The 27901-nt window shown below is 30.5% G+C and overlaps 2 protein-coding genes across 13 annotated transcripts in view; one reads left to right on the top strand and one right to left on the bottom strand.

Annotated features, from left to right (window-relative positions):
* The window catches only part of LOC105838172 (PH and SEC7 domain-containing protein), a 32894-nt gene extending 21850 nt beyond the window's left edge, over positions 1–11044 (top strand). For 3 of the 5 annotated variants that reach the window (XM_012683520.3, XM_012683524.3, XM_012683521.3), the window contains exons 11-13: positions 51–195; positions 298–441; positions 1737–3692. In XM_012683520.3, the coding sequence (XP_012538974.1) occupies positions 51–195; positions 298–441; positions 1737–2027 (580 nt within the window). In that variant the 3' untranslated portion in view covers positions 2028–3692. Of the gene's footprint in view, positions 1–50; positions 196–297; positions 442–1719; positions 3693–9459 lie in introns of those variants that run through there. The other 2 variants (XM_012683522.3, XM_012683523.3) reach the window with 2 other exon arrangements.
* Positions 11045–11147: 103 nt separating this feature from the next.
* Positions 11148–27901, bottom strand: part of LOC105830780 (histone-lysine N-methyltransferase 2C) — a 47007-nt gene continuing 30253 nt past the window's right edge. For 4 of the 8 annotated variants that reach the window (XM_036293293.1, XM_028191979.2, XM_036293314.1 and 1 more), the window contains 15 exons: positions 27655–27795; positions 26468–26822; positions 25896–26083; positions 18376–25717; positions 17697–18137; positions 17136–17406; positions 16806–17032; positions 16203–16420; positions 15441–15809; positions 14663–15013; positions 13901–14463; positions 13274–13739; positions 13013–13195; positions 12590–12798; positions 11148–11766 (listed from right to left, as the gene is read on the bottom strand). In XM_036293293.1, the coding sequence (XP_036149186.1) occupies positions 12706–12798; positions 13013–13195; positions 13274–13739; positions 13901–14463; positions 14663–15013; positions 15441–15809; positions 16203–16420; positions 16806–17032; positions 17136–17406; positions 17697–18137; positions 18376–25717; positions 25896–26083; positions 26468–26822; positions 27655–27795 (11208 nt within the window). In that variant the 3' untranslated portion in view covers positions 11148–11766; positions 12590–12705. The remainder of the gene's footprint in view (positions 11767–12589; positions 12799–13012; positions 13196–13273; positions 13740–13900; positions 14464–14662; positions 15014–15440; positions 15810–16202; positions 16421–16805; positions 17033–17135; positions 17407–17696; positions 18138–18375; positions 25718–25895; positions 26084–26467; positions 26823–27654; positions 27796–27901) is intronic. The other 4 variants (XM_028191975.2, XM_028191976.2, XM_036293300.1 and 1 more) reach the window with 4 other exon arrangements.

The following is a 27901-nucleotide window of genomic DNA, read 5'->3' as shown; positions in this document are numbered from 1 at the left end:
TCAAATGAGTTTAGAAGGTAATTTTGTAATATATCAATATATTTGTACAGTGATTCAAAGGAGCTGCAATCGTGGATCGATACTATTAATTTTGTGTGCGCCAGCTTTTCGTGTCAACCTCTCGCAGGTGCCGTTGGGTCTCAGCGTAAGTTTCAGCGTCCATTGCTGCCGTGTAGCCACACAAAATTAAATTCTGTGAGTACACTATAAATATTCTTTAAATTTTTCTTAACCGTTGCCAGTGAATAAAAAAGCGATAATACGACGAGATAATTAAATTAATTTGTTATATAATAGAGAGAACAGTTGCGGGACCACGAAGATAGGGTCAACAGGCTAGAAATGGAACTGGACGAGCATAGACGGCATCCTCCGGAAAGAGGTGCTAAGGCTCTTACTGTACAAAATTATAAAGAAAAAGACACGTATTTGCATCACGAGGTAACTTAAATAATTAAAACATATCGTAATATGATATACAATTGATAAATAGTTATCTAAAAAACAATTTTGAAGAAAAAATGTTTTAATCTTTGAAAAATTTTATTAAAATTGAAAGAATTAAACTTTATTTAATTTTTTTCTAACTTTTATATTTTATACAAATAATTACACTGGGGAACATTTTTATACTTTTTCAATGTGAATGGAAAGTGACTAGGCGTTTTCGATAGATTTTATTCACGTTGAAGACGAAGTATAGATTTAAAATTATTTTACTTTAATTTTTAGATGTTTTCATTTATTAAAAATAATAAAAACGATTTTATTCAATAGAAACAAAAAATGCTGACATGTTTCAACAATAAATGTGAACAAATTTATAAAGAATACACATCAAAATACACAATTTAAGCTTTACTTCTAGATCTTTTGGAAGTCTCTAGTACATAGAATTTTTCCGCTATAATTTCTCAAAGGTAGCTAAAAATACGTTTTTTGACATTTTAACTTCAATTTTTTTCAAAAACCTGATGTAATATGCAACTTTTGAGACCGTGTTCAGCGTGAAAAAATCTATCAAAAACGCCTAATCATTCACAAAATTAATGTTCCCTAATCATTCGAAAGATTAAAAATCTATAAACAAAATAATAGTGGCTTTGAAAATAAAAGCATTTTTTAGCAACATAAAACTACAATATTACAAAAATTTTTATTTAATTATAAAAATTATATGTAGTTATAAAAATTTTATATTTTAATTATTTTTTATTCCATTCATAATTTTATTTTTCTACTGTCTTTTTTCCTCAACTTCCTCTCCCTGCGCACATGCATGCACATACATTTTTAAATGAATATTATCAATTATAAAACATAATATTTTGTTTGTGTGAAAAAAACGTAACCTTCACATCTTTCAAATAATTCTATTTATAAAAAACTGTGTATATGTTATAATCATATAACTTTTTCTACTTTTTGCCATACAACTTTTGATAAATTGTTTCTCACAGTTTTTGAGAAATAGAGGTATTAAAGACACTAATTTTGGTTTGGTTAAAAGTAAAGTATAAAAATAATCAATCTGTGATAATTAAAAATCAGAGAATTTAATTCAATTATTTAATAGTTTATTTAATATCTTTCCTACTTGAAATTATCACTGAAAAGAATTTAAAGTCTTGTTCTTTTTTCTTTTTAATTAAAAAAAGGATATATACTTTCTTTTCTATTTCACTTAAAATTATCCTTTCACTTCATCATACTCTACAGAGCAACCCTCGTTCCAGCTGAAGCGGTATAAGACATATGCCTATCTTCTTCGTTCCCGACTGGCATTCAGTGAAATGGAATCGTCGCTAGTTGAGAGCAGTATTGGTGAAGTAGATGAGGGCATGCCACTTGGACCTACTGGAGCTGTAGGAAATGCAGAAGGGGCTCTGGTACCACCGCCAGTCCCCGAACGACCAGCCGCAACTAATAGGTACAGTTACCGGACCGCTATTTACAGCGGCGGTGGTCGTAATCTACTGAACGGTGGCAATCAGGATTATAATGCTGCCAGTGGTGACGTTGGTTGACGCAATGCTTATGGCCTATGCGGGCTAGTTTGACCCCGGTGCTGGTGCTGGTGCTGGTGACGTTGATGTTTGGCGATAGACACGAGTGACGCAAACTAACGATATATATATATTCGGCATCTCACACACTCTTCAATGGTGTTATTAAGTGTTACAACGTACAATTAACAACAAAATACTATCCTATTCTGATGTCGTGAAGTTGAATTGCAACTACATCGATCTTCCTCCTCGAGTGATCGACTGAAAAAGAAGATGCATCAAAATTTTGTAGAGAGGAAAAGATTGATGTAAATGTAGTTCTATTTACTACACCGAATCAAATAGTATTTTGCTGTTTACTGTACATTCCATTCAGTGGTGCAACTATTTGATAAATTATATAAGCATGTTGAAAATAGTACAATCAAAAGGGAAATGATTTTTTATGGGTCAAAAATAATAAAAATAGGTCAAAAATATAAAAGTTTCAAATTCAAAAAATTGTTTTTCTAATTATTTTAATTAATAGTAGTAACGCCATTGATTTTGTTATACTTTTGTCGTGTCTTCTAATTGCAATAGCAATTTTAATTCTTATTGAATCTGTTTATTTATCCCTGCTTAACTTCTCATTTAATTTTATATAAAAGTTGATTTTATGTAAAATTAAATAAATATATATATTAAAAAATTCACTATAACATGCATTTACAATAAAGTATCCTGGAAAATACGTATACACATACATATATATCAGAGTTGGGCGTTTACAAGTAACATATAAATAATCTACATTACATGTATACAATGTAAATGATGTAAAATATGTTTTATATGTAAATATGTTTAATGTATCATCAATATAAATACTAATCAATGCATTACACTGAAGATTCAGATTTCACCAGAAATAGTGAATATTATATTTTATTTAAAAAATTTTTAATGTTATATATTTATATTTTTTATCAAAATACTCTTTCTAAAGTCAAATATATTAATAATTTTACAACTTAATTACTTTTTTGTAGTTTTATTATTTTATCCGATTTGTACTAATTGACATTGCTTGTATTGTCTACATGAAAAAGATTCGTATAAATAATCTATGTAAATGTAATCTTGACAATTACGGAACAACTCTGATATATACAATATACATACATACATACGCGCGCGCGCGCACGCACGCACGCGCGCGCGCACACACACACACACACACACACACACTGAGAGAAAAATACTGTATATGGCTAAAATTGAATTTAAAAAATATATTCAAAATATACATCAGGTTTGAACATTCTTCTTGACATAAATGAAATTTATAAATAAAAATGTATTCTATTTCAACTTTAAATAATATTTTATTCTTAGATTTTTGCTTTCAATCTGTTCTATTTATTTTTTAAAATTACACTTAGGTCTTTTATTATTATAATCTATATTTTACACAATTGGATATTTTACAGTTTTCGTGTTTTAAAAAAATATTAGATAATATCTGGTAATATGATCATATGTACTATCAATATGTAAAGAATTAATGTCAAAATTTTCTACTTAAAAAAATTTTTAATTAGAATCATTAATTTATTATTTAATTTGTTTACAATTTAACATTTTGGAATTGAGCACCAAATTGGAAGAAATTATAAACGAGAAAATTTTAGGTTTTTTTTAAAAATGGTATTTACATCGAAATTTTTACTTCAAAAATTATATAAAAATAAATATAAATGTGTTAATAATCTCGAAAATAATTTTAAATGTCTCTTTTAAAGGGATTCTGATATTTTTTATTAAAAAATATCTTAGGATTGGTTTTATAGAATCCCAAATTTTTTTACAATCAATCTACGCATGAAATGAAGATAGCAAAGAGCAATTTCATGTTAATAATAAAAAAAATTTTGTACTTAAAAATTTTTCATTTTTGTGTTAAAAAATTTTTTGTTGTTAACATAAAATCGCCCTTTGTTCTCTTCATTTTTGTATGTATTTTAATTGTATAAAAGAATTTGGATTCTGTAAAGCCAATTAAAAAATATTACCTAATAAAAAAGTTAGCTTTTTTTACTTCAGAATCCTTTCACAATCTTTCTTTTTTAAATCTATTTCTTTTTTTTTTAATGGAAAGTAAATAGTATTTTGCTATTCTATAAATTCTATTTTATTATTGAAGACAACGTGCAAAAGGATACTGAGAGATAACATATTATGCTGTTTTTTACCATATTGTTAGTTTGCGCACAAATATTAAATATGCAAATTAAAAAATATATAAAAGTTGAGAGGCTGTTAAGACTGGACAAAAATTTTCACGTTTCGTCTTGCTATATAGAATTGGAGAAAATGTGTCAATCATTTATGACTGTAAAAAAAAGCATCTCCAAATTGGTTATTTTATTAATGGTTTGACATAAATATTAAATTGATATTTTTTTTATTTAACTTTATACTCAAGCAATTTTTTGTGCTTTTTGTATTATATTCAATTAATAATACATTTGTTGCTTTCGATAATATCTTGTTAAGTTTTTTACATACAATGTAAACATTTAGTTTCTTTTTTATTTCAAATATATCATTTAAGAAATTAATATTATAAAAATAGATGTATACAATTGAGCATGCCATATTTTTTATTTAAACTAAATAAATTATATTTACATGTAAATTATATGTATTTTTTATTGATATTAATTATATGAAATGTATATTTTATATTTACATTTACAGATAAGTATTTCCTCTTCTTCCTCTCTTTTTGCCTTTTTTCCATTCCATGTTTTTTTTCACTTTAATCTTCCTTTTTTTTCTATTTCTTTCTTTCATGTTTTTTATTTAATTTTTAAATAATGAAATTTATCGTTATATTTTTAGCTTAATGATTAAATATTTGTTTAACAATACATATGTATACATGTATATTTTTAACATTTTTATTAATTACACTACAATAAATACAAATTTTTGGTTTAAAATTATATGTATATATATAAATTATATATATATATTATGTATATATATATATATATTATTTATTATGTGTGTGTGTGTGTGTGTGTGTGTGTGCGTGCGTGCGTGCGTGCGTGCGTGCGTGCGTGCGTGCGTGCGTGCGTGCGTGCGTGCGTGCGTGCGTGCGTGCGTGTTTGTATGTGGTGTGAATTATATATACATATATATACATATATAATTTTCTCAAATATTTATATTAAAAATGCAATATAAAATACGATTTTATAATAATATAATTAAAATTTCTAGTTTTTTGTATCAGGGTAAGCAAACTTATAACCAATTTTTTTTTATTGCTGTATTTTTTTATATAAAACCTCAAAGAAATTATATATTAATTAAAGAGTCATCTTTTATATCTCTTATTAGGGCCGATTTCACCAACTCCGGTTACCTTAACTGGTTATTCTATTGGAATTGACCAATCGCATTTGTTAATTTTGCTTAACGACAAATACGATTGGTCGATTCCAATGGAATAACCGGTCGGTTAAAGTAACCGGAGTTGGTGAAATCGGCCCTTAGACATAATCAATACCTAAAGAAGATTTTGTTTTGATATAGTAGGGTAATCAATTCAAAAGCATTACATTTGTTTCGAAACATCGACATGTAGAATGGACCGCGCGCTGATTGCAATGAAAGCAAGATGTATAAAATGAGCAGATAAGTTGATGTTACTTTTATCTCTTTTTAATAAAGAGATGAAATGTCCGATTTGTTACTGCAGTCTCAAAAAAAGACCGAATGTGGTTTACGCACCTATTTTCTAAAAAAAACTTACAATGCAAAACTAAACAGTAGAAAATAAATTTATACATAACGGGTAAAATCAAAAGGCTTAAACTCACAAGACTTAAGAGTGTTGGGCAAATACAAGAAGTTATTTTAATTACATTTGGAACTACGCTGAAAAACTGCAATTTTTTTTAATTTTTAATAAACATTTTCGATAACTTTTATTAATGAAAACAATTCTATATAGTTATAATTTAGGAAATTATAAATAAAATTATTATAAACTATAGAAATTTAAAATTATAATATGAATTTACCTCAGCACAATGTCCAAAATCATGATAGAAGACGTCTTCAAGATGTTATTTAAACATATTATAAAAATATAACTAAAAGATATCTTAAAAACGTCTCTAAGGCTAAGTTTTATGCTTGATTTTGAACATTGTGCTCAGTATGGAAATTTCTGTTAGAAATTTTAGTTTTATATATATTATCTTAATTTGATTTTGTATTTTACATATAAAAAATAAATTTAATACATTTTGATAATATATAATAACTAAAATTAATGTATAAACACGAAATAGTGAATTAATTTATTTTAGCAAGCGTAAATTTAGACCACCGCGTTCACCAAAACTCGAGTGAAATGACTACAATTCTGTTTTCAGGTATATTCGCATTTTGTATTAACACAATTCCGTGTTCTAACTAAATGATTATTATCTTTCTTAAATCTTTAGTTTTTGTTTAAGCCAAAAACGTGAGGAAATCAAAGAATAATATAAAAGAAATATGAATTTATTATACCGTAACACTCACTTTACTTAAATACACAATAATAAAAATATATTATAATTGAATGTTTTATGCCTCCTGCTTTCTTTTTCACATTGCAACATTCATTTATAATTGTTTTTGATCATCAACATAAAAATTTTACATTACGTAATAGTGATACAAGAAAAATTAAATCTTCCGAAATAGATTTTGAAATAGATTTACTTACTTTATATATTATACATAAAATAATTTTAAATAAATGTTCAAATTTGTGTCATATTGTGCTGAATATTTACATTATATTTTTTTACGATAAGTATGGATTTTAATTAAATAGAAATCAATATGTGGTTACAATAAATATACAATAAATATTAAAATTAAACAATTATAATAAAGTGTTTTTATTATATTTTAGATTACTGATAAAACTTTAAGGAAATTGATTAAAAAGTTTATGATTAACAAAATAAATGAAAATAATAAAATTGTAAAATTTTTTAGTTTCTACAAAATTATAGTGATTTATATATAATATATAAAATCGTATAATACACATATATACATGTATACATTTATTTTATTCATGGTGTAGGGAGTGCGTGCGTGAGTGTATGAGTTATTAAACATGAAATTAATCAGGCCAAGCCCTTGAACAATTTTTATCAGAAAAACTTTTGTCAAGGTGCAAAATGTAGATCTAAACTCTATAGATCTATGAAATGTTATAGCAAAATCTGATATTTAAAATGGCTGACTCAATGTAGCGATTAGAAGGATGAATATATTATACAAAGAAATTAGTGAAATGCATTTGAGAATATTGTAAAAACATGATTCCTGTGTCTGAACCTGGCGTGATCAATTTCATGTGGAATGACCCATGCGCACGCGCGCACACACAACACACACACACACACACACAAATATAAATAATTTTTATATTTATATTTGTTTTTTCTTTCACATACACACACGCACGCGCACACATATTTGTGTTTTATGAAAGACAAAACAGGTATAAATATAAAAGTTACTATATAAATAAATTTTTGTTTGGAAGAAAACTACGAATGTTTTAATTGGTATATAAATGCGCAACAATTGATTGACACTCTGTACATATATTTTATCTACTTATAAATTTAATTAGAAATTAAAAGTAATTATTTTATTTTTTGATATATTTTAATTTTCAATTTTTTGTTAAAGAAGTTATTTCATTGAAGTTTACTTTAATTCTTTAATCAAGTTCTGTCATATAAAATCTTGTTTTCGTATTTATGTCGTAATTTTTCATATTTTTTTTTGTTACTAAAAGAGTTTTCTTTTTATCTGTCTCTTTTTTGTTTCTAAAATTTTTTTAGAAAAATTGCTATTTTATAGTTTATCTTTATAGCGAACTCTTTGTACATAAAACTGTAACATATGTGGATATATATCGTAACAAACACTTATTATAAAATACGTAATACAATAAAAATCAACGATCTTCAAATCTTATATTTGCATTTTTATGAAAAACCCCAATTATTTTCTACAAAGCATGAAAGTCCTTTTTATTTAGATCTCGACTGTTTGTAAATCAAAGCAAGAAATGACATGTATAATAAATTAATTACTACGTATAACTTTATTTTTTTAGTTTTCTCTTAAAAATATAATGATTTTCGTAAATCATATAAATTATAAAATTTGCGGCAAATTGAGACGTTTATCTATAAGTTACTTAGGAAATAAAATAAAAAATAAAATAATTCTTGTATAATGTTACATTTTTCAACTGTTAAAAACCGCGGTGATACTTGAGAAATGTATCATTATTTCAAAAATTATTTTACATGAAATATCGAATAAATATTTCAGTTTATCGCACATTTTAGAAATTTTAGAATTACAAAATTGTATCTTTAACTTTCAGTTGCCACAACCTTAAAATTTCACATTGTCACAACGGGTGAAACCGAGCAGTTTTTATTTGTTCATATCTTCGAATCAAATACATCAATTTTAAGCAATTTTTTTAATTGTAAATACAGAATGTAAAAAAAATAATACCTTAGAATACTGTAAATGTATAGCTTTCAGAAATATTTACAAAAATATATTTAAAAATTTTAGAAAAAATCGACTTTTTTAAAAAATTACTCAAGTATGGCATACCCCATTATGACAACTGAGAGTTAAGAGAAAACTCTTACTAAAACAACAGTATGTACGTAGCAATTAATTTATTGTATCGCATGTCTTATCCTTAATATTTTACAAATCACATAATATCACGTTGCGAGCCGTGCTTTAAAGGTATAGAAATTATATATATAGTACATAAAATATTATAATTACATAATGTTTACATATAAATATTTCCTGGACACATACACACACACACACACACACACAATTATTTGCATGTTTGACTTAGGCGCAGTTTTGCATGCATTAATATTAGTAAAGTTACTAATTATTATATGTACATTATATCGAAGCTTTATTGTAACTAATTATACGTCGAATTTTTTTCTCATTTACTTTCGTTTTATAAACTGGTATATATTGTATGATTTTTTAATAAAAACATGTTTATATATACACGCACATACACACACACGCGCGCGAATATTATATATACTAATATAGATAATTATTTGTAATAAATTACTTGTATATATTTTTTATGCATATATATTACGCACATACAATTATAAAATCTAACATATTTAAGTGTGTAGAATAGATGTAGTTACACCTTATTAATTTTATAATTTGAACATTTTTAATTAACAACCTATTTGCCGAAATTGAAATTCTTTAAATTAATCTACAATTTCGGTTGAATTTTCGTAAAAATATTTGACAATTTTTTATTTATAATAAATTCGTATTCATTTGTTGCATGCAACAGAGTTGACCTGGCAGCAACGTAAACAGGATCCAGCAAGATTGTTACATCCACCTTTCAGGATTACTCAGGACATCTTCCTTTCCGCGCAAATATGAAATAAAGTTTACTGTTAAAATCGAATATTGAAATAAAGTTATTGAACAATTATGATATTTAAGGAAGAATAAAGATTGTGTTAGCTGTTTCAATCAAATTTATTAATTATGAACAAATATAAGTTATATAATTACTTTCTATAATTCATAACATATTATCAATAATACAGATTTTTAGGTTTAACACTGTATGAATATTTTATTTTATTAATTATATTATTTCTATATTAAATTATGAAAAATACATTTTTATAAATATCTTATATTTTGTAAAATTTAAACTTTATAATTAAATTAAACAAGAGATCATCTGCTTTTGAAAGATACTAAAATCTAATTATTACAAAAGTTTCTCTGTATCCTTTATGACCTAATAATTATTACATAATTATGACCTAATTTCCTTTATATATACCCTTTATATGGCAAATTTAAAATTCAATTAAATAAGTTGATTGGTTTAATTAGTTTGTAAATATCTTCATATAATTAACGAAACAAAATTTATAAAAAAATATATCCAACTAAAATACTAATAAGCAATCTTTATTCTTTCTAATTATATAAAATTTTTTTAAACTACAAAGAAAAAATCAGAAATACGTTATGAAAACGATTCCAAGGTAGCTAAAACTTTGCCTCGCAAAATTATGAAATTTTTTCATTTTCTAGCAAGAATAATTGATTTAATAATAAATGAAGCTAGAATTTATTCCCGTATTTACGTGAAGTTTATTTAAGACTGATTGTAACAAAATATCGTGAAAATTAAATAACAATTGAAAGGAAATTGTCAATACAAACAAAATTTGTTTCAATGTAACGATGATAATATGAACTAGTAAATTTCTCATCATATAATATATATAATATATTATCAAAAATTATTACAAAATTATTCCTTAAATATTTTATAATCCTTTATGGACAAATAAATTTAAATTGTTATGGATGCAAAAATGGCCAAAGAATTGCATTTATATACAGTCTAAATATTTCGTTATTCTTTACTCTAATAATTTTGTGTGCGTGCGTGTGTGTGTGTGTGTGTGTGTGCGCGTGCGCGCGCGCTTGCGTGTGTATGAGTAGGTAAGGTGGGTGCGTACGTGCGTCTATATGTGCGCACGTGTATATGTATGTACAAACATATTTCAAGACTTTACATTTATCTACACAATTTTTAATTTCGTCTTATAAAAACTTAACATAGTATGTTTAGTTTTATTCATTAAATAAGAGAAAATAAATTAAAAAAAGAAAATTTCTTTGTACAGTTTGATTTGCTGCCATTGTAAACATATATGTATAAATATATTTTTGTTATTAATAATACTATCGTATTACTATTATTATAATTTGAGGATGATAATTGATCAATATAATGAATTTCCAAAAGAAATGACTGCGTTTTATATATTTATGTATTACTATTATTATATATGTACCTTTGTAAATATTATGTAGATATTAAAATAAAAAAATCATATAAGTAACCACTTTATATATATTTAATAAATTATTTAAACAGATAATAATTCAAAAATAATTCCGCAATAAAAAATAGAAAGTTGGGTATTAAAACGAGATAGAATAGGGAATATTTTTTTTATTAAAAATCAGTCGCATAATGAAATCGGTATAATAATTGTATACAATTCTTCCAAATAGTTTCAGAATTTCTTAATTGCGCTTTACATACATATCAGGTGATTCGAAAATAAAACTACTTCGTATTATGTGTATATGTATGTATATATGTAAGTATGTATATATGTGTGTGTATATACACACACACACACACACACACACACATGTATTCATGTACATACATACATACACCGAAACAGTGCGGTGCACACGATATGCGTGTGTCTACAATGTCCATATCATTATAATTATACATGATGATAATAATTATTATTAATATAAATTTTTTATATTACAACAAATTATCATTGGACCAAAAGCACAAAAATTGTAATTCTCTTTTCTCTCGTTCATATACAACCCATTTTCCTCCTTTCCTGATCTTTCAATATTTTTTCTCATCTCGTATACAATATACAAGCAATCGATATTTTTTCTTAATATAACGACAATTATAATATATATATATATTTTTACAACACTTTGGAGGAATGTGATGGCGTCTCTGATTAGCACCACAACTTCTTCTATCCCTTAGTTTTTAACCCTGGATCACTCCTATAAACTAAAAAAAAGAGTTCATCTTAACGCTCTCTCTGTCGCTCTTTCACGCTCTCTCTCTCTCTCTCTCTCTCTCTCTCTCTCTCTCTCTCTCTCTCTCTCTCTCTCTCTCTCTCTCTCTCGCTCGCTCACTCGTTTGCACGAACAACGTTTATTATGAAAAAACAAACTAAATTAATTCTTCAAATAATTTGCCAAGTAAAAAAATTAATATATTGCAATATTGTTTAATTAATTAGTAAACACGACAAATGCACATTTTTTAATAATATATGTTCGTTTTTCTTTATCAATTAAAGCTTAATAAAATATTTTTTCCTTAATCATATAAATATAATTTATTCTTTATTAGTTTCTTTGAACTTAAATGTAAAAATTATAATTCTTAATTATATAATACAATTAAGAATGTACAGTTTTCTTAAAATTTCTTAAAAATCGGAGAATGTTATATAAATTTTATTATATTGTTTAATAATCTATTATTATCAAGCCATATTAAATAATAGAAGTAAATCCGGGGTTAATTATCTAATTAATATTGCGCAATGGCACTTTACAAATTAAATTACAGTGGCCTAGTGCTTGTCCTATATTCGTATAATGTATCTATATATAGGTACATATATAGATATATAATATATATATATATATAAGTAGCTATATAATATATATCTATATATTTATATATCTATAATACATGTAGTATATAATATAAATTTTATTTTGTATTTATATATTTATATATATATATATATATAGAATTTATTTTCACTATATATCTTCATATCGTCCACGAAGAAAATTATCTCTATACAACTTCCTACCTTATATAACATAGCAACAATGATAACAATGGGCAGGGTGGAGAGACTGAGTTTTCTTCTTTAATTTCTTATTTTTCTATTTCTTTTCTCTGTTATTAGTCATCGTCCTGATTTTTTTAGTTCATCCACTTACGACAATTGGGTGCGCCGCAAGCACATGCGATCTTGTGCTGGTCATCTTCAATATCAAATTTATAGTCATATGCCAGCTATAAGAAAAGGTAGATATTAATATACATTGTAACACAAAATACAAACATAAAAAATATAACACTAAAGATAGGACACATGTGTGAAAAGGAGAAAAAAAAGAGAAAGAGAAAAAGAAAGAGAAATTTATAAATATATATGATTTTCAAATAGGAGAAATAATTAAAATAAAAAAACGTTTAGTTCATTTTTCTTAAAAGAATATGTAATTACTTCTTCGCCACGTGAAATTCGACGCTTGGCAAAAATGATAATCCTGAGATCGCGTTCAACTTCAACAGTCTCAGCAACACAGTTGGGATTACAGGAATGATTGATGTAGCGAGCGAGACCGCCACACAAAGTTGCATCCACTACTCGCTCCTCATCCAGTCGGAACATATATATACCGCGATTCTGATAAATAATATATTCCCATATTATATAGAATAAAATTGATCAATAGAACGTAATTAAAAAAACTTTTGTACTTACTCTAGCCTCATATTGTTTTTCTCTCGTTTCCGCCAACTCTGACCTAATGATCTCTCCAATGTACTCGATCACCATTGTGTGCTTTTCCAGATCTCTCGCCGCGTACAGTCCCAGACCTTGAATCTTAGATCTTGCCAAATAAACATTATTACGCCATTCCTGCTTCATCTTCTTGTACTGCGAACTCTTGGAGTGCACAAATTGCTTCGAGTATGGACAGGAAGCGGCTTCGCCGGCAGCAGCAGCTGCTGCAACTAATGTTGAAGAAACTCCACCGCCCATCGTTGCAGCAGCACCACAGGTCGGCAAACCAAATGGTACGCCACGTGAAGCAAAGCCTCCTGTACGTTGTGTATGTGGTCGTTTCCACGGTAGCTGGTTGCGTAATCGTGCCTCTGTCCGTGCACTCCCGGATGGATTGATGGCCAAAGGCAGTTCCAACAACGGATTACGTCCGTATTTAAATCTGAAAGTAAAGAAATGATTTGCTACTGTTTTCCAAAAAAAATTATGGTTTTTAAAAATTAACAACAAAAGCGCTTTCGTTAGAGTATAATTACTCTCGGAAGAACATTATTGATATCATTTTGATCAAAATTAATGCCAAAAATAACATCAAGCTTTTACCTGTAATCTGTTAAAGTCTCGATTCCAGGCAAGCTTTCCAGCACCCGTACCACTGCTGGCTCTGTCAAACCAAACAGATCCTCTCCCGAAACGTATCTCGGAAATAATTGAACAGAATTCGTGCTTCTTCTCAATTCTGCCAGTGGTTCCAAAATTCGATTCCAAACTGCTCGTGGAGTAGCATCTCTCAGTTCAACATCCTCTTGAAGAGGTTCTTGGACTAGAACACGAAATTCCGGACGACCAGAAACATCGTGGATCGAGCAAACATAACGGCAACGTTTGTTGGGTTTGCGCATACTCCAATAGAAACGCACGATTTTGTAGCCCACCGGATAAATATAATTTGGCGTGTGGAAGTTTTGCAGTTGATGAGGAAGCAACTGGCCGACGCTGAGAAAGATAAGAGAACCTACACGAAGCAGATGTTTATTGTCGGAATGGTGCATCACCGCAGCAACTTGACGATTTTCATCACGTTGGACATAAACACGACGGTGAACAGAAAGTGTAGTTAATTCTTTATCTTTATCTTTTATAAGATGTTGAGGACAAGCCATAGTCTGCAAAAAAAATTTAATTTTTTATGTCTAAAATTGCATAAATAAAATAAAGTAAAATGTATAAAATTTGTAGAAAATAAATTTAACTTCATTGAAAGTACACTTTTAAGCTCATTTGAATATTTAAATACACATATATATACATATAACACACACACGCACAAGAAAGATAACATAATATTAATCTATAAACAATTACCTTATCTTTGTAGAAACCGCAGCCGTCTTTGAGAGCACATACTAGGTGGTAGCAATTGGTACATCTTGGCTTATAACATTTGACCGTGCCAGCGGATTTTTCGCAAACAATGCACATTTGTACAAGATTATTTTGCAGGACTTCGTCCAATCTCATGAGTGCACCACTCTGTGCTTCATACACTACATTAGACCATAATGCACAATTGAGATGTACCCATTTATCCACATCAAAATTAAGTAATCGAGCTGGTCCATCGGCTGTTGCATCACCCTGACTCTTGCAAAAAACACAACGACGGGTATCTTCGGCTTTTGCAGGAGCTACTGCGATTCCCATACGAAATAGCATCTAAAAATATTCAATTCATACTTTTCATATATACGGTTTACATTAATATTAATATATACGGTTTACATTTACATTAATATTAATTATTACAAAATTTTTATGCTTATTAAATATTAAAAGAACCAATATTGACATATAAATTCATTTCATAATTTAATACAAAACTGTTTCTTTATCCAACCAATAAATCACACGCGCCAAATGTATTACTTTAATTTATAATAAACTTGTAACGTAAAAAAATATTTTTTAATAATTTTTTTAAATAAGTATTATAGAATTTGTAATATTGGCAAAAAATAATAAAAACGAGAAATACAATCCTTTTCGCGATTATTAATGTGTAATAGTTACAAATAATACATTCGATAATAAACAAATATACAAAATTATATAGTAATTTTAAAATTATTAAGTAATTAATTACCTCGGTAATTTCCCTATCAGTAGGTTTTTTAAATTTAGTTGCAGGTTGCAGGGCTCCTATCGACCATGTTTTATATCTCAAACCTTTCCAGATCTTCGTAGGTGGTTGGGAATCGATAGAATCACCGATTTCTTCACTACTCAAATGTTTTTTCGATCGTTTTTCTTCGTTTTCTGTGCTCTCGACATTATCTAATTTTTCAGTTTTTACTTTGATCTCGGTTGTTGACTCATTACTGATCTCTATATTTTCAAGCCTCTCTATTTGCTGTTGTTGCTGTTTGATAGGGAATTTCCTCAGACTTTTTAAGTCTTCTTCTAATATTTTTGCATCTGTTTTATGACATAGATGGTCTACTATTGTTGCAGCCTGCAAAATAAAACAAAAATTTATGTACCATATTTTATAGATACACATTGTTTTTTATATTAAATATTTTTCTATAAATTAATATCTTAACATATTAATTTACTAATTATATTATATTAATATTAATTAATAATAATAAATATCGTGATATAATGCATGTTAATAATATATTAATAACATTTATATTTAGCTTTCTTATAAAAATTATGTGATTTGTAATTTATAAGTAAATTACAAAAATGTTTATAATTTCTTACTAATTTTATTCTTTTTATTTATAATTTACAATAATTTATTTAAAAAATAAAAATTTTATGTTAAAAATTGTTTTTTCTATAGCTTATAGAATATTTCTAATATTAAAAGATATTTCTTCAAGTTCTTGTAAATCACCTTATCCTGAGTATTGGAAGGTGTTCGATGCATAAGGGCAAATTGCACATAACAAGCAGCCGAACAGAAGCAAAGTTCATCACCCGGTTCAGCTTCTTCTTTGCTCAAGAATGGTAAATCCGATACTTTCTTTCGAATTAAACTGTTAAGTATCACAACATCACAATGACGACAAAACTTTGCTGCACCGTTCAAAATGCTTTGTATATCGATTGGAGCTGGAAAATAAATATATTTAAAATTTACATTTTAATATTTAATTTATTCGAAAATTTTCCAATTTTTAACTCTAATTTCATTTTACTTATTTCCTATAATTTTTATCATCATAACTTGTAATTTTTTTCTTTTTTTTATATAAAATTTGTTTCAGTATTTTATTGTTATATAAATTTAATCATAAATATTTTTATAAATGTCTTAAGGCTATTGCACGTACATTTTTATAATCGTTACCGTAAGAAATTGAGCAATATAATTGGTTAATTCAGTCGGTTACGGCTGATTTGAGCAATATGATTAGTCAACATCTTACGATTACAATTACAGAAATTTACGTGCAATGGCCTTTATTGAGAAATAATTATTCCATTAATTACGTACTACCCTCTTTGCCGTCCTTTCCTTTTGTCCTGTACAACCCAAGTTTCTGACTGGGAGGAGTAGTAGTGCGTTCAACTATTTGATAACCAGCAGGTGGTGTTATGTTCAAAATATTAGCAAGATCTTTAAGTACACCCATTATATCGTCAGCAGCCTGACTATTCAAAGTTAAAGTCACGGTAACATTTCCGCTTTCTCGTAAAGGAATTGGAGGAGACTTGCCAAGCCTGAAAAATCACATATTATCATAAAAAATATTCTATATAATAATAAACAATAGCAAAATTTATATGTCCTAAATAATAAAAAAATAAAAACAAATATACATACTTGGGCATTCCAAGATTCTCTTTATCTTGTTTAGCTGCATCTTTTAAGTAATTAGGTTTCAGTCTGATTGGAATCGGCGAAATCAGAGGTATAACGGGTGACACACGTTTTAGCCATTCCGCTTCCTCATCCGATTCTTCCTCAATCAATCGCAGTCCGGGAAAACGATGCATAAATTCTGGTATAACACATTCAGGCGAAGACGAACTCACAATAGTATCGGGAGAGTCCACATCGCGATTCGACGTTATATTCTCTTTCTTATCATCAGCTACAAAAAAAAAAACAATTTTATTTGCTACGTGTTTTCATTCTGTATTTTATTTTTGTATATATAAGAAGATATACAAAGTGTATTTATATTATTCACTTTTTATTGCATTTATGCTATATAATATTTTTACTGTTTCATTAATATTCTTTTTTAATTTTTCTATTTTTATTTTCCTCTTTTTCTTTAATTTTATAACCATCTTAAAATTGAAATAATAAATATTATATATATATATATATATATATATATATATATAAAATAGTAATTGTAATATAATAAATGCTCACTATCATCCAACTTCAAAGGCGGAAATTCCTGATCATAAAATCCTCTTTGCGTAGTCGAAGGTTGTTGAGGTGGTAGAGGGTCTAGTTCTCCAAATGGCTGTGTATTATAATGATCAGAAATTCCAGATATATTTGCTGATCCATAATTTCCAGTCAAATCACCAATTCTAGGATTATAATCCTTTTGACTTCCAATCTTAGCAAGATCTCCACAACCAAAAATCGGACACACCCCGTAATTTCGACTTAGATGGGGTTCCAAAACCACCATTGGCTGAAGCTGCCGCAATTGAGCCATTAAATTGTCTACAAATGTATCATAATCTTCATCGAGACGCGAGACTTTACGGGAACGTTTTTTCTGAGGTGCAGTTGCGGCATCTTTTCCTTGGCTTTGCTTTCTCTTCTGTTGATACTGTCTCCTTTTTAACTTCTTAAGATCTAAAAATATTTCAGATGCAATTGTTACAATTTAATTACTATTTACAACTACTTAAATTTTAAATAAGAAATAATAAATAAGAAAGTATATGTATACGTAGATATGTATATTTATAAATTGTTCTTGTACTAAATATAATTATTTTTTTCATAAAAATATAACAAACATAAATAAATATAAGAAATAAAGAATATATTTTAAAAACATAGCGTGACATAACACATGCAAAAATATTACCAGTTTTATCATCCATTGCACCATCTATGAGTTCCTCTTTGGTAGTAATAAAGTCTTTGGTATCCGTCTGTAATTGACTGGCTGGCGTTGTGCCTGTAGTAGTCAAAACATCCTCAAGACCAATTTCCTTCTTCACTTCGACTAAAGGCACTGTGTTGGAACCTGATGGGGCAGCGGACGCCACAACAGTCGGTGATGGAATCACGACAACCCCGTGGCTATGAGGCACTTGTTGCTGAACAGATTGTTGTTGAACGGAAGTAGTCGAAGAAGAAGGAACTTGTTGTACCACGGTTGATTTCTGCGCAACTGGTGCTTGGTTTTGGGATTGTTGAACTTGAGTTTGCGATCCAGATATATTACTAGCATTACTAGTCGCTAATTGAACACTCTTTGAAGCTATTCCAGAGGTTACTAACGGCTTATTTTGTAAACCAGCTTTTGAAATAGAAACAGTAACACGTTGAATCTGAGAACTTTCGCCGATGCCAGTTCCCAATTTACTCTGACTTCCAGATGTTTCTGGTTGACTCGTAGAAATATTCGGAGATGTTTTTGTTGTTGTTGTTGTTATTGTTGTTGTTATTGTCGTTGAAGAAACCAGCTGTTGACTCGATACAGAAATTTCCGAAGAATTTACTGAAGAAGTAGAAACTGACTTCGCCGTTTGTTGCTTCGAACTTTCAGTTTGTGCTCTTTGTGTCGTACTCGATAATGGAGGAGGAGGCTTAACAGATTCTTCTTTAGTTGGCGAACTTTGAACCTTTAAGGATGTAACAGAATGAGACAAAAAAGAAGTTTCTCTAAAACCTTTTGGCTTCGGAGTATCGTGCAGCAATTGAGGCGGGAAAGATGATTGTGTAGGTAAAACTGGTCGAGCTAATTGCGCTTCCAACGAAGGAACTTTCGGCAGATTGTGTCCTTGCATCGATACTGAAGATGTTGTAGCACATGCTGTATTTTGCAATAATTGTTTTAACAACACATTTTGGGATTCCTCTAATCTTAAAGTGTTAGAAGAACTTTTATTGGAATCTATTTCTTTCTTCTCTTGTATTTTAGACTCTTCAGAATCCTTTTTCACTGTTGTAGATTGGCCTTCAAGTTCGTTATGTTTATTTTCTATTGATAGAAGACCAGATGATTTATATTGGTTCTGATTAGAAGAATTCAAAAGAAGACTTGGAGCTTGTGATAAAGTTGATTGAAGAATGCTGGGACTTGAAACTCCACTAGAAGTTGTCAAAGGCGGTACAATGGTCCTAATACATTGCATTGAACTGGTTACGGCTGAACTAGTATTTACTAATACTCGAGAGGGTGTAGAACCACCTGAACTGACTTGAAGAATTGCTTGAAGATTTTGTGAGCGCTGTATTGAAGTCGATGGCAAAACAGAACTCAAAAAATTGGCAGACTGAGTCGTTGGTGCCGTGTTACTTCGACTGTGACCAGCAATTGAAGGTTTCGAAGAAGGAGTACTAAGCATAGCATTCAACATGACGTTTGATGAAGTGATGGAAATAGAAGTTGTAACGGTTCTAGAAGTAACTACAGTTGAAGTACTTGAAATAGAAGCTGTACTAGTCTGCAAAGTTGCTGCTGAAGAAGTCACCCTAAAGATTTGCTCGTTATTATTAACCTTTGAAGCCGTAGTAGTATTAACTCCGCTACCTTCTTTTAACTCTTTTTTCTCTTTTACCAATTCGGAATCTTTTGAAGTGTTGCTGATCAAACTAGGTTGACGACTTTGATCTAATCTCATCAAGGTTGAAACTCCACTCTGAACATTACTTGACGAATTCAATGTCGATAAAGAGCTAGAAGTAGACAAAATACTTCCAGATTTCGCTGAGGTAACCATAGTGACCACTCCAGTTTGATTTATTGTTGTCTGATTGCTCTGTAACGATGATAACAATGTTCTCAATTGATGAGACACGTTGGCTACATTAGAAGTCAATTCTGTCGGCTTTGAGAGTGGAGATAAATGAGGAACTGTTGTCGTGCTTTTTTGCAGTTGTGCCACGGTACTAACTACCAAAGTGGAAGCTTGATTTGTTGCTGGAGAATTCTTTTTTACTTCAGTATTTTGAGTTTTTATTTCATTTTTAGCTTCAGTTGAAGAAATTTGATCGTTTTCAAGAGTTTCTTGTTCTAAATCCATTAATGAATCCTGAAGAATATTTAAAGGCAAAGTATCCAATGGCGTTGGCATCTGGTAAAGGCTCGATTTCAACTCGCCGCTGTTTGCCATTTCTGGTTTCGACGAAATAATATTGTGTAACATATCCAAAATATCATCAGAAGATTCCTCCATTAAAGTCTTTTCCTCACTCAAACAACGCTGAAGAAATGGCTTAGAATTTTCCATTTCAGTACATAGTTCTTCCTGACAATTCTTCTCATTTAAAAGTGTATTTTTGTCATTATTAATTTCTTCAATGTTTCTTTGGATTTCTTCCGATTTATTTGTTGCTTTTTGCATATCAGTATCTGAACAGGTTTGTTCCTTATCATTTTCCACCGGTTCAGTGTCATTTTCTAGAATGTTCACAAGCGATAGATCATCGGTAACAGGTGACATTCTTTTTAAAGTCGTCGTTGGAGTATCGTTTTTACTCTCAACATTTTCTGCAGGATTGTGAATGGCCTCTAACATACTCTCTAATTCGTCTGTAGTATTTAATGGATCAGCCTTCTTTTCTTCGATTGACCCTGAAAAAGTATTTGATATGTCCAAAGAATCGCTCTCGTTTTTGGTTTTATCATGAATTTTATTCTCTTCTTTCTTCTTTATTTGGCCTTCTTGATTTTCTGTTAAATTCTCTTTGTTCTTTAAGATACTATCACTTTTTGATAGGTCCGGAATCGACATTTTTGGAGTTGAGAGCGTCACAGAAGTTGATTGTACACCTAATACTAACTTCGTGGGATTGTTCAAAGATTGTTTCGTTGTATTTGGCGAACTCGAAAAGGTTGTTGAAGGTTTCTCTGAGAATAATATATTCGGCATTTCATTTTCAGAGATAATTTTCGAGTTCGATTTGTCTTGTTGAAAATTGGAGATATTCTCTAGAGTGGTTTGACTAAGTTTTGCAGCAATTTTTGCATCCGCTACAATACTTGCCATTGTTGACGATGTGACGCTTTTTTGATTGCTAAAAGAGGAAACTTCCTTTAAATCAAATTGATCTGTCATTTTAGCTTCGGTCATAATTGGTTGAACTGAAATTTGATTCAATTCAGAATTAGAACTAATAGAACTTATGGAAGTCGAATTTGAAGAAATAGCAGTATTTGTTAAGGAAGCTGTCGATTTTGAGACTGTTATATTAATATTTGTTGAGTGTATAGTTGAAACTGGTATTTTAGTATAAGATTTATCTGAAAAAATAAAATTTGTAGGACTTTTGTTTTGTTTTAAAGATCTGGTTTGATCATCTGTCGTATCTTCATTAGATGTATTGTCTTTAGAAATATCAGTTTGTATGTTGTTATCAGTTTTGTCAATCTCTTCGTCGCAAGAGCCTTTAGAAAGATTGTCTTCAGGGGATTTCGTAGTGTGGTCAATGATAACCACTTCAGACTCACTTACTAAAGATACCATAAGTTCTTGATCAGGTGACTGATCCAAATAAGGACCCGGGGAAGGATCAACACGAAGTTCTTCTTGATCTGGAGACTCTGGAGTGTCAGTTACAGCAACTAGTTTCTTTCCAGATTGCAAAGTTCTCACTATGTCGAGTCTAAGACCCTTCTTATTCCTTGAATGAGACGGGACTAAATCTTCGTCACTCAAAATCGGTTCTTCTGATTGAGATTCAGAATTATCAATCTCTAAAATCTGCACTAAGTCGTGACCTTGACCAGCATCATTCACTAAAGCGTGACAAAGAGAATCATTGCTATCAGCAGAGAGATCTACTACCATTCCAGGTTCAAAGAGAACATACTCTTCCTGCATGTCACCTTCTAAAGTTCCCGAAATAACATCAACCAGCTCCGAGTCGCCGAACTGTTCAATTACGGTAATATCGTCACTATCTCGCTGAGCTGTAGAACTCAAAGTTACCTCTGTATTAACTATAGTTTTGTCATCATCATAATCCGTCGTATCTGGAAGTTGTTCCAGTTTTTCTCCAGGACTTTCCAAAGTCAGAGATCCATTATCTAAAGTCGAAGAAGTCAAAGAAGAGCTTTGACCAGCTGATTTTATTTCCAAAGTTGGCGAAGCTTGTGGCGGTGTGTGCGAATCGTCGTCGAATTCATTGTAATCAACGCAGACTAATGAGCTAACTCTGGGTTTCCGATTTGTGGAAGTATTTGCTTTCTCATCTGTGGACTGATCTCTTTTCACCTGGGATGTTTCAGACCCTTTAGTACTCTTGCTACTCTCTGCCTTGCTTGACCACATCGGCGATCCACCTCTTAGGCCTAATTTAAACCACCCAAACCGTCCAAAATTAGGAAATCGCATTGGCTTTGTGAATTTTAGATTTTCTCTATTTTGAATAGAATCTTCTGATGAAGAAACTTGTTGCTGAGAAATTTGTTGACAAATCTCCTGATCATATGATGAGCCACCTCTCAATCCCAATTTAAAATATTTTGATTTTCTTTCATCAAGAGAAGGAATTGGATTTAACGAATTACTGGAATTTCCTCCGCCTCTAGAAAGATTATCTGATAAAGAAGTTTGTTCCTGAGACACTTGTTGCTGATCGCTTGGAGTTATAGTTAAATTAGCATTTTGTTGAACAAAATTATGAGGTGTATGAGGTGTTCTTGGAGTTCCAGGATTTTCCACACTCTGGGGTCTATCTGGCATAGCTGGACTATTTCCAGTAGACTGTCTTCGCTGAATCTGCATAGGAGATCCGGCTACCATAGGACTTCTAGGCATCATAGGAGAACTAGGCGGTTGATTATTTGCGGAAGAATGATGATGGCTACCATGAAGCATTGGTGAAATCCTATTCATTGGACTAGGAGGTTGTGAAGGTGGATTTAATTGTTGTTGAAGCATCGGTGATCCCATTGTTGTCTGTTGCACCATAGGTGAACTTGGAGGCTGACCATAACCTTGTTGAAGTTGCTGATGCAGTTGCGGGCTAGGAGAATTTGATGGTTGAGACATCATTGGCGAGTTGGGTGGTTTCTGTTGCGGTTGTTGCATTTGCAAGAATTGCCGTTGTTGTTGTTGCTGAAGAATATGCTGTCTTTGCTGAGCTATTTGAAGTGATCTTGGACTAATAGAATTTTGTCCTTCCTGAGAAATACCCTGAGAAACACCTTCGTGTTGTTGATGAAGAATTTGTTGACGTTGTTGAGTCATTTGAAGTGATCTTTGAGCAATAGAAGTCTGGCCTTCTTGAGAAATAACTTCATGTTGTTGCTGATGAAGAATCTGTTGTCGTTGAGCCAATTGCAAAGATCTTTGAGCAATTATATTTTGTCCTTCTTGAGAAACCCCTTCGTGTTGATGTAAAATTTGTGTTCGCTGTTGAGCCAGTTGCAGTGATCTTTGAGTGCTGTGATCTTGGGAAACATCTTCATGTTGATGCTGCTGCTGAAGAATTTGCTGTTGACGTTGAGTAATTTGTAGATTTCTTTGAGCAACAGTATTCTGTCCGTCTTGAGAAATATTTTCATGTTGTTGATGTTGAAGGATTTGTTGACGTTGTTGTGCTATTTGTAATGTTCTTTGAACATTTTGTCCAATTTCTTGAGAAATATTTTGAGAAACACTTTCCTGCTGCTGTCGTTGTCCTATTTGCAAATGTCTTTGAACAGTAACATTTTGCCCATCTTGAGAAGTAGCTTCTTGTTGCTGCTGTTGCTGAAATATCTGCTGCCGTTGCTGAATCATTTGGAGTGTTCTAGAATTTTGCCCTTCTTGAGAAATACTCTGAGAAACAACTTCATGTTGTTGTTGAAGAATTTGTTGTTGTTGCTGAAGAATTTGTTGTCGTTGTTGTACCATCTGTAAATTTCTTTGAGCAGTAACAACATTATGATTTTCTTGAGAAATAATATCATTTTGTTGTGGTTGTTGCTGAAGAATTTGTTGCCGTTGTTGTGAAACTACTTGCAATGATCTTTGATTAATAGAATTTTGTCCTTCCTGAGAAACATTTTCGGGTTGCTGTTGTTGAAGAATTTGTTGCTGTTGCTGAAGAATTTGCTGTCGTTGCTGAGTCATTTGTAATGATCTTTGAGTAACAACATTTTGTCCATCCTGAGAAATGCCTTCTTGTTGCTGCTGCTGAATAATTTGTTGTCGAGTCATTTGTAAATTTCTTTGATTAACATTCTGACCTTCTTGCGAAATGATATCACCCTGCTGTTGTTGAAGAATCTGTCTTTGTTGAACCATTTGCAAATTTCTTTGAGTAATAACGTTCTGCCCATCCTGAGAAATATCATTTTGTTGCTGTTGAAGAATTTGTTGTCGAGGAACACCCTCATGTTGCTGCTGTTGAAAAACTTGCTGGCGTTGTAGTGTTCCCCGAACAATAGAACCTTGTCCTTGATCTTGAGAAATACCTTCGTGCTGTTGTTGAATAATCTGTTGCCTTTGTAATAACTGCTGATGCTGTTGTTGATTCAACAACTGTTGTCCTGATTGTGAATAAACAATACCTCCTCTTCTCTGCGCTCCTTCCGGTGGTCTGACAAATCTCTGAGTTAAACTATGAATTCTGACACCTTGCTCAGCTATCAATTGTTGCTGATTTCGTGTCTCTGGCGTAAAGGCACCGGGAGAAGTTGCCAATCTTCCACCAATAATAGCTCTGTGTTGTGGTGACGTCATTCGCGTAGTGTTGGGATTGCATAGACCTGGAGAAGGCATTGGTCCAGGGCTGAAGGGACTTTCATCACCTTGAGAATGAGGAGTACCAATTCTTGGTGATTGTTGCTGAACATTATGAGGTGACATTGTACCCGGATTTGTTGATTGAGGATTGCCTGGGCTATGTTGAAGCAGCGGTGTACCTGGGCTATGTTGAACAATTGACGGAGTTGCTGGTGAATGCTGAATCATGCTGGGGCCAGGACTTTGAGAAACCAACGCTGCTGGAGAATGCATTGGAGAATGTTGAGAAGGTGACATTAACGGAGAACAAGGTTCATTTGGTTGGGATTGATTCTGTCGTTGTTGTTGTTTACTCTGATACTCCTGAACCAATATGGTGTGTTGACGTGCCTGCTTACGCGAGGAATCTAAATGTTTCTGAAGAATAGATTGCTCGCTAGAAATCCGTTGCAATTCAGCGGCATCGCTCTCTGGTAGTTCGTTACCAGATTTACGAAGTTGGCGTTGCCTACTATTAAGAGACTGAAAGGCAATAAGATAAATATGTATATATAAAACATGAAAATAAAAAACAAACTAAGATTTAGAAATTAAAATTAAGAATAAATCAAAACTAATAGCCTATTATTATTAAACGGTATTTCAGTAAATAATATTTAAATAATTTTAATTAATATAACGCTCATTTATTTTTATTTACCTTTTTTATTTTACGAAGTTTTTGTACTTCTCCCTCATAATATTTCAATTGTTGACTTAATATTTGATGTTGATTATTAAGCCATTGTTCATATTGTATCTGTATTTGTCGATCTTGGTCATTAACTATATTATCTGGTGGAGTCGGTGGTGCTGGTTTTTGAGGAATGTTAAACGTAGTCACTCTTGCTAAAATTAACACAATAAGATAAACTAAATTTAGTAGTATGTTCAATTTAAAAAAAGAATATATCTAAAGAACGTATATCTTCATTGCAAGAATCAATATCAAATAATTTAAAATATTATTAAGCTATAAAGCCAAATTTAAATCAAATAAAACGCAATATTTATTTTAGTCAGACAAAATTTATCATTAAAAAGTAAGCCAAACAAAATTCTAATAAATTGTAATAAAAATGATTAAACATAAATATCATAAATATTTATAAATTTATTTTATTACTTTATTTTTTATTTTAACTAATTATCTCTTTATTTTAATAAGTTAATTTAGTTAAATCAATCATAAAATAACCATTCAATTTAAAAAAATAATAAATTACTACTAACGTTCAGGCGGAGTCTGGGTGGCAATCGGCTGTCTCGAGCCCACTTGTGTCGCTGCTAGCTTTGCCGCCCCATCAGCAGGTACGCCACTTTGTTGCCAGTTAGCGTTAGGCGCGGATGGTGATCTCGCCGTACAAGGTGGTCTTATCACGGGTACCATACCTTGAGGAGGCGACGTGGTACCCAAAACATCAGCTTTGAGTTTTTCAAAATCGCTGTCACTCAAAAGACTTCCTCCAGTAACATTTTCAGTCTGTTGTTGTTGCTGCTGCTGCTGCTGCTGTTGTTGCTTTTCTTGTTCACGTTTTTCCTGTTCTAACAGCTCCTCCAGCAATAATGGCTGCTCCTGTGAACACGACTGCTGACAATCAAGGTCGATTTTTGATACATGAAATGCTATTTTGAAGGGTTAAATAAAACTGATTATATTAGGATTAAATATTAAACTATAAAGTCAGATAAAATTACAACTACTATGTATATAAATAAAAAAGTGCAATGTGTATGTGTGTGCAAAAACTTGTAGATAAATATGAATAAAATTTGTTGCAAATAAATTTTGTATATATATCTTCAAATTACTTTTTATTTTCCTTATAATACATATATAAAAAACAAAAAAAAGATTTATAGTGTATCTAGGGTTCATAATATACAAATACATGCAAAACAATTTCGACATTGATGCGCTGATTACAAAAAGAGCAATATTCTAAATCACGTTGCTTTCAGAAAAAAATTAATTAAGCAAAATTTAGTAAAACATAGATTTTGTTAATGTTAATAAAATTAGTTTCGTGCAATATGGATGCAAACATTTAGAAGTGCATAATAGATCATTTATATAAAAAGGAATTCGAAAAGATGCAGAGGTCATTAACGTCTTCTTCCTTTTATAATAGATAATGAAATTTTTTAATACACGGAAGGGGAATTAAATTTTTTTTCAATTAAATTTATGATCGTATTTAACCTTTATATTTATCTTCATTAATATGTTATATTCTACAATATATAAATAAATAATTATAACAAAAATTTTTTTTCTACATAAATTTATTATTCGATCTAAAACATAACATGTTTTATGATAAATAAATTTATTTTTAATTACAATTTAAAATATAAAAAAAATTTCTTTGTTTCCATATTAATGATAAGATGAATCTCGCTCCCCGAATCTCGCTCACCTGCAGAAGCAAAGGTCTCCGGTGAGGGTGTGGCACCACAGGTCCCATTGGCGGACCCGTCACCGGTACCTGGTGCCCCGTCATATGAACCGAGGGTCGTGTCATACCTCGCCCACCACCACCACTCGGGCACAGTCCCATCTAGACACATGCACCAACACCAAATGCATATTGCAAACTTGCACACCCAGGCCAAAAACACCAGCCAATTTTCTTACCACACCTTTCCATTGCCATTTAAACATTT

This window comes from Monomorium pharaonis, chromosome 1, assembly GCF_013373865.1.
Source record: "Monomorium pharaonis isolate MP-MQ-018 chromosome 1, ASM1337386v2, whole genome shotgun sequence".
Lineage (NCBI taxonomy): Eukaryota > Metazoa > Arthropoda > Insecta > Hymenoptera > Formicidae > Monomorium > Monomorium pharaonis.
Note: the sequence above shows the minus strand (reverse complement) of the source record. Positions and strands in the feature narration are given on the sequence as shown.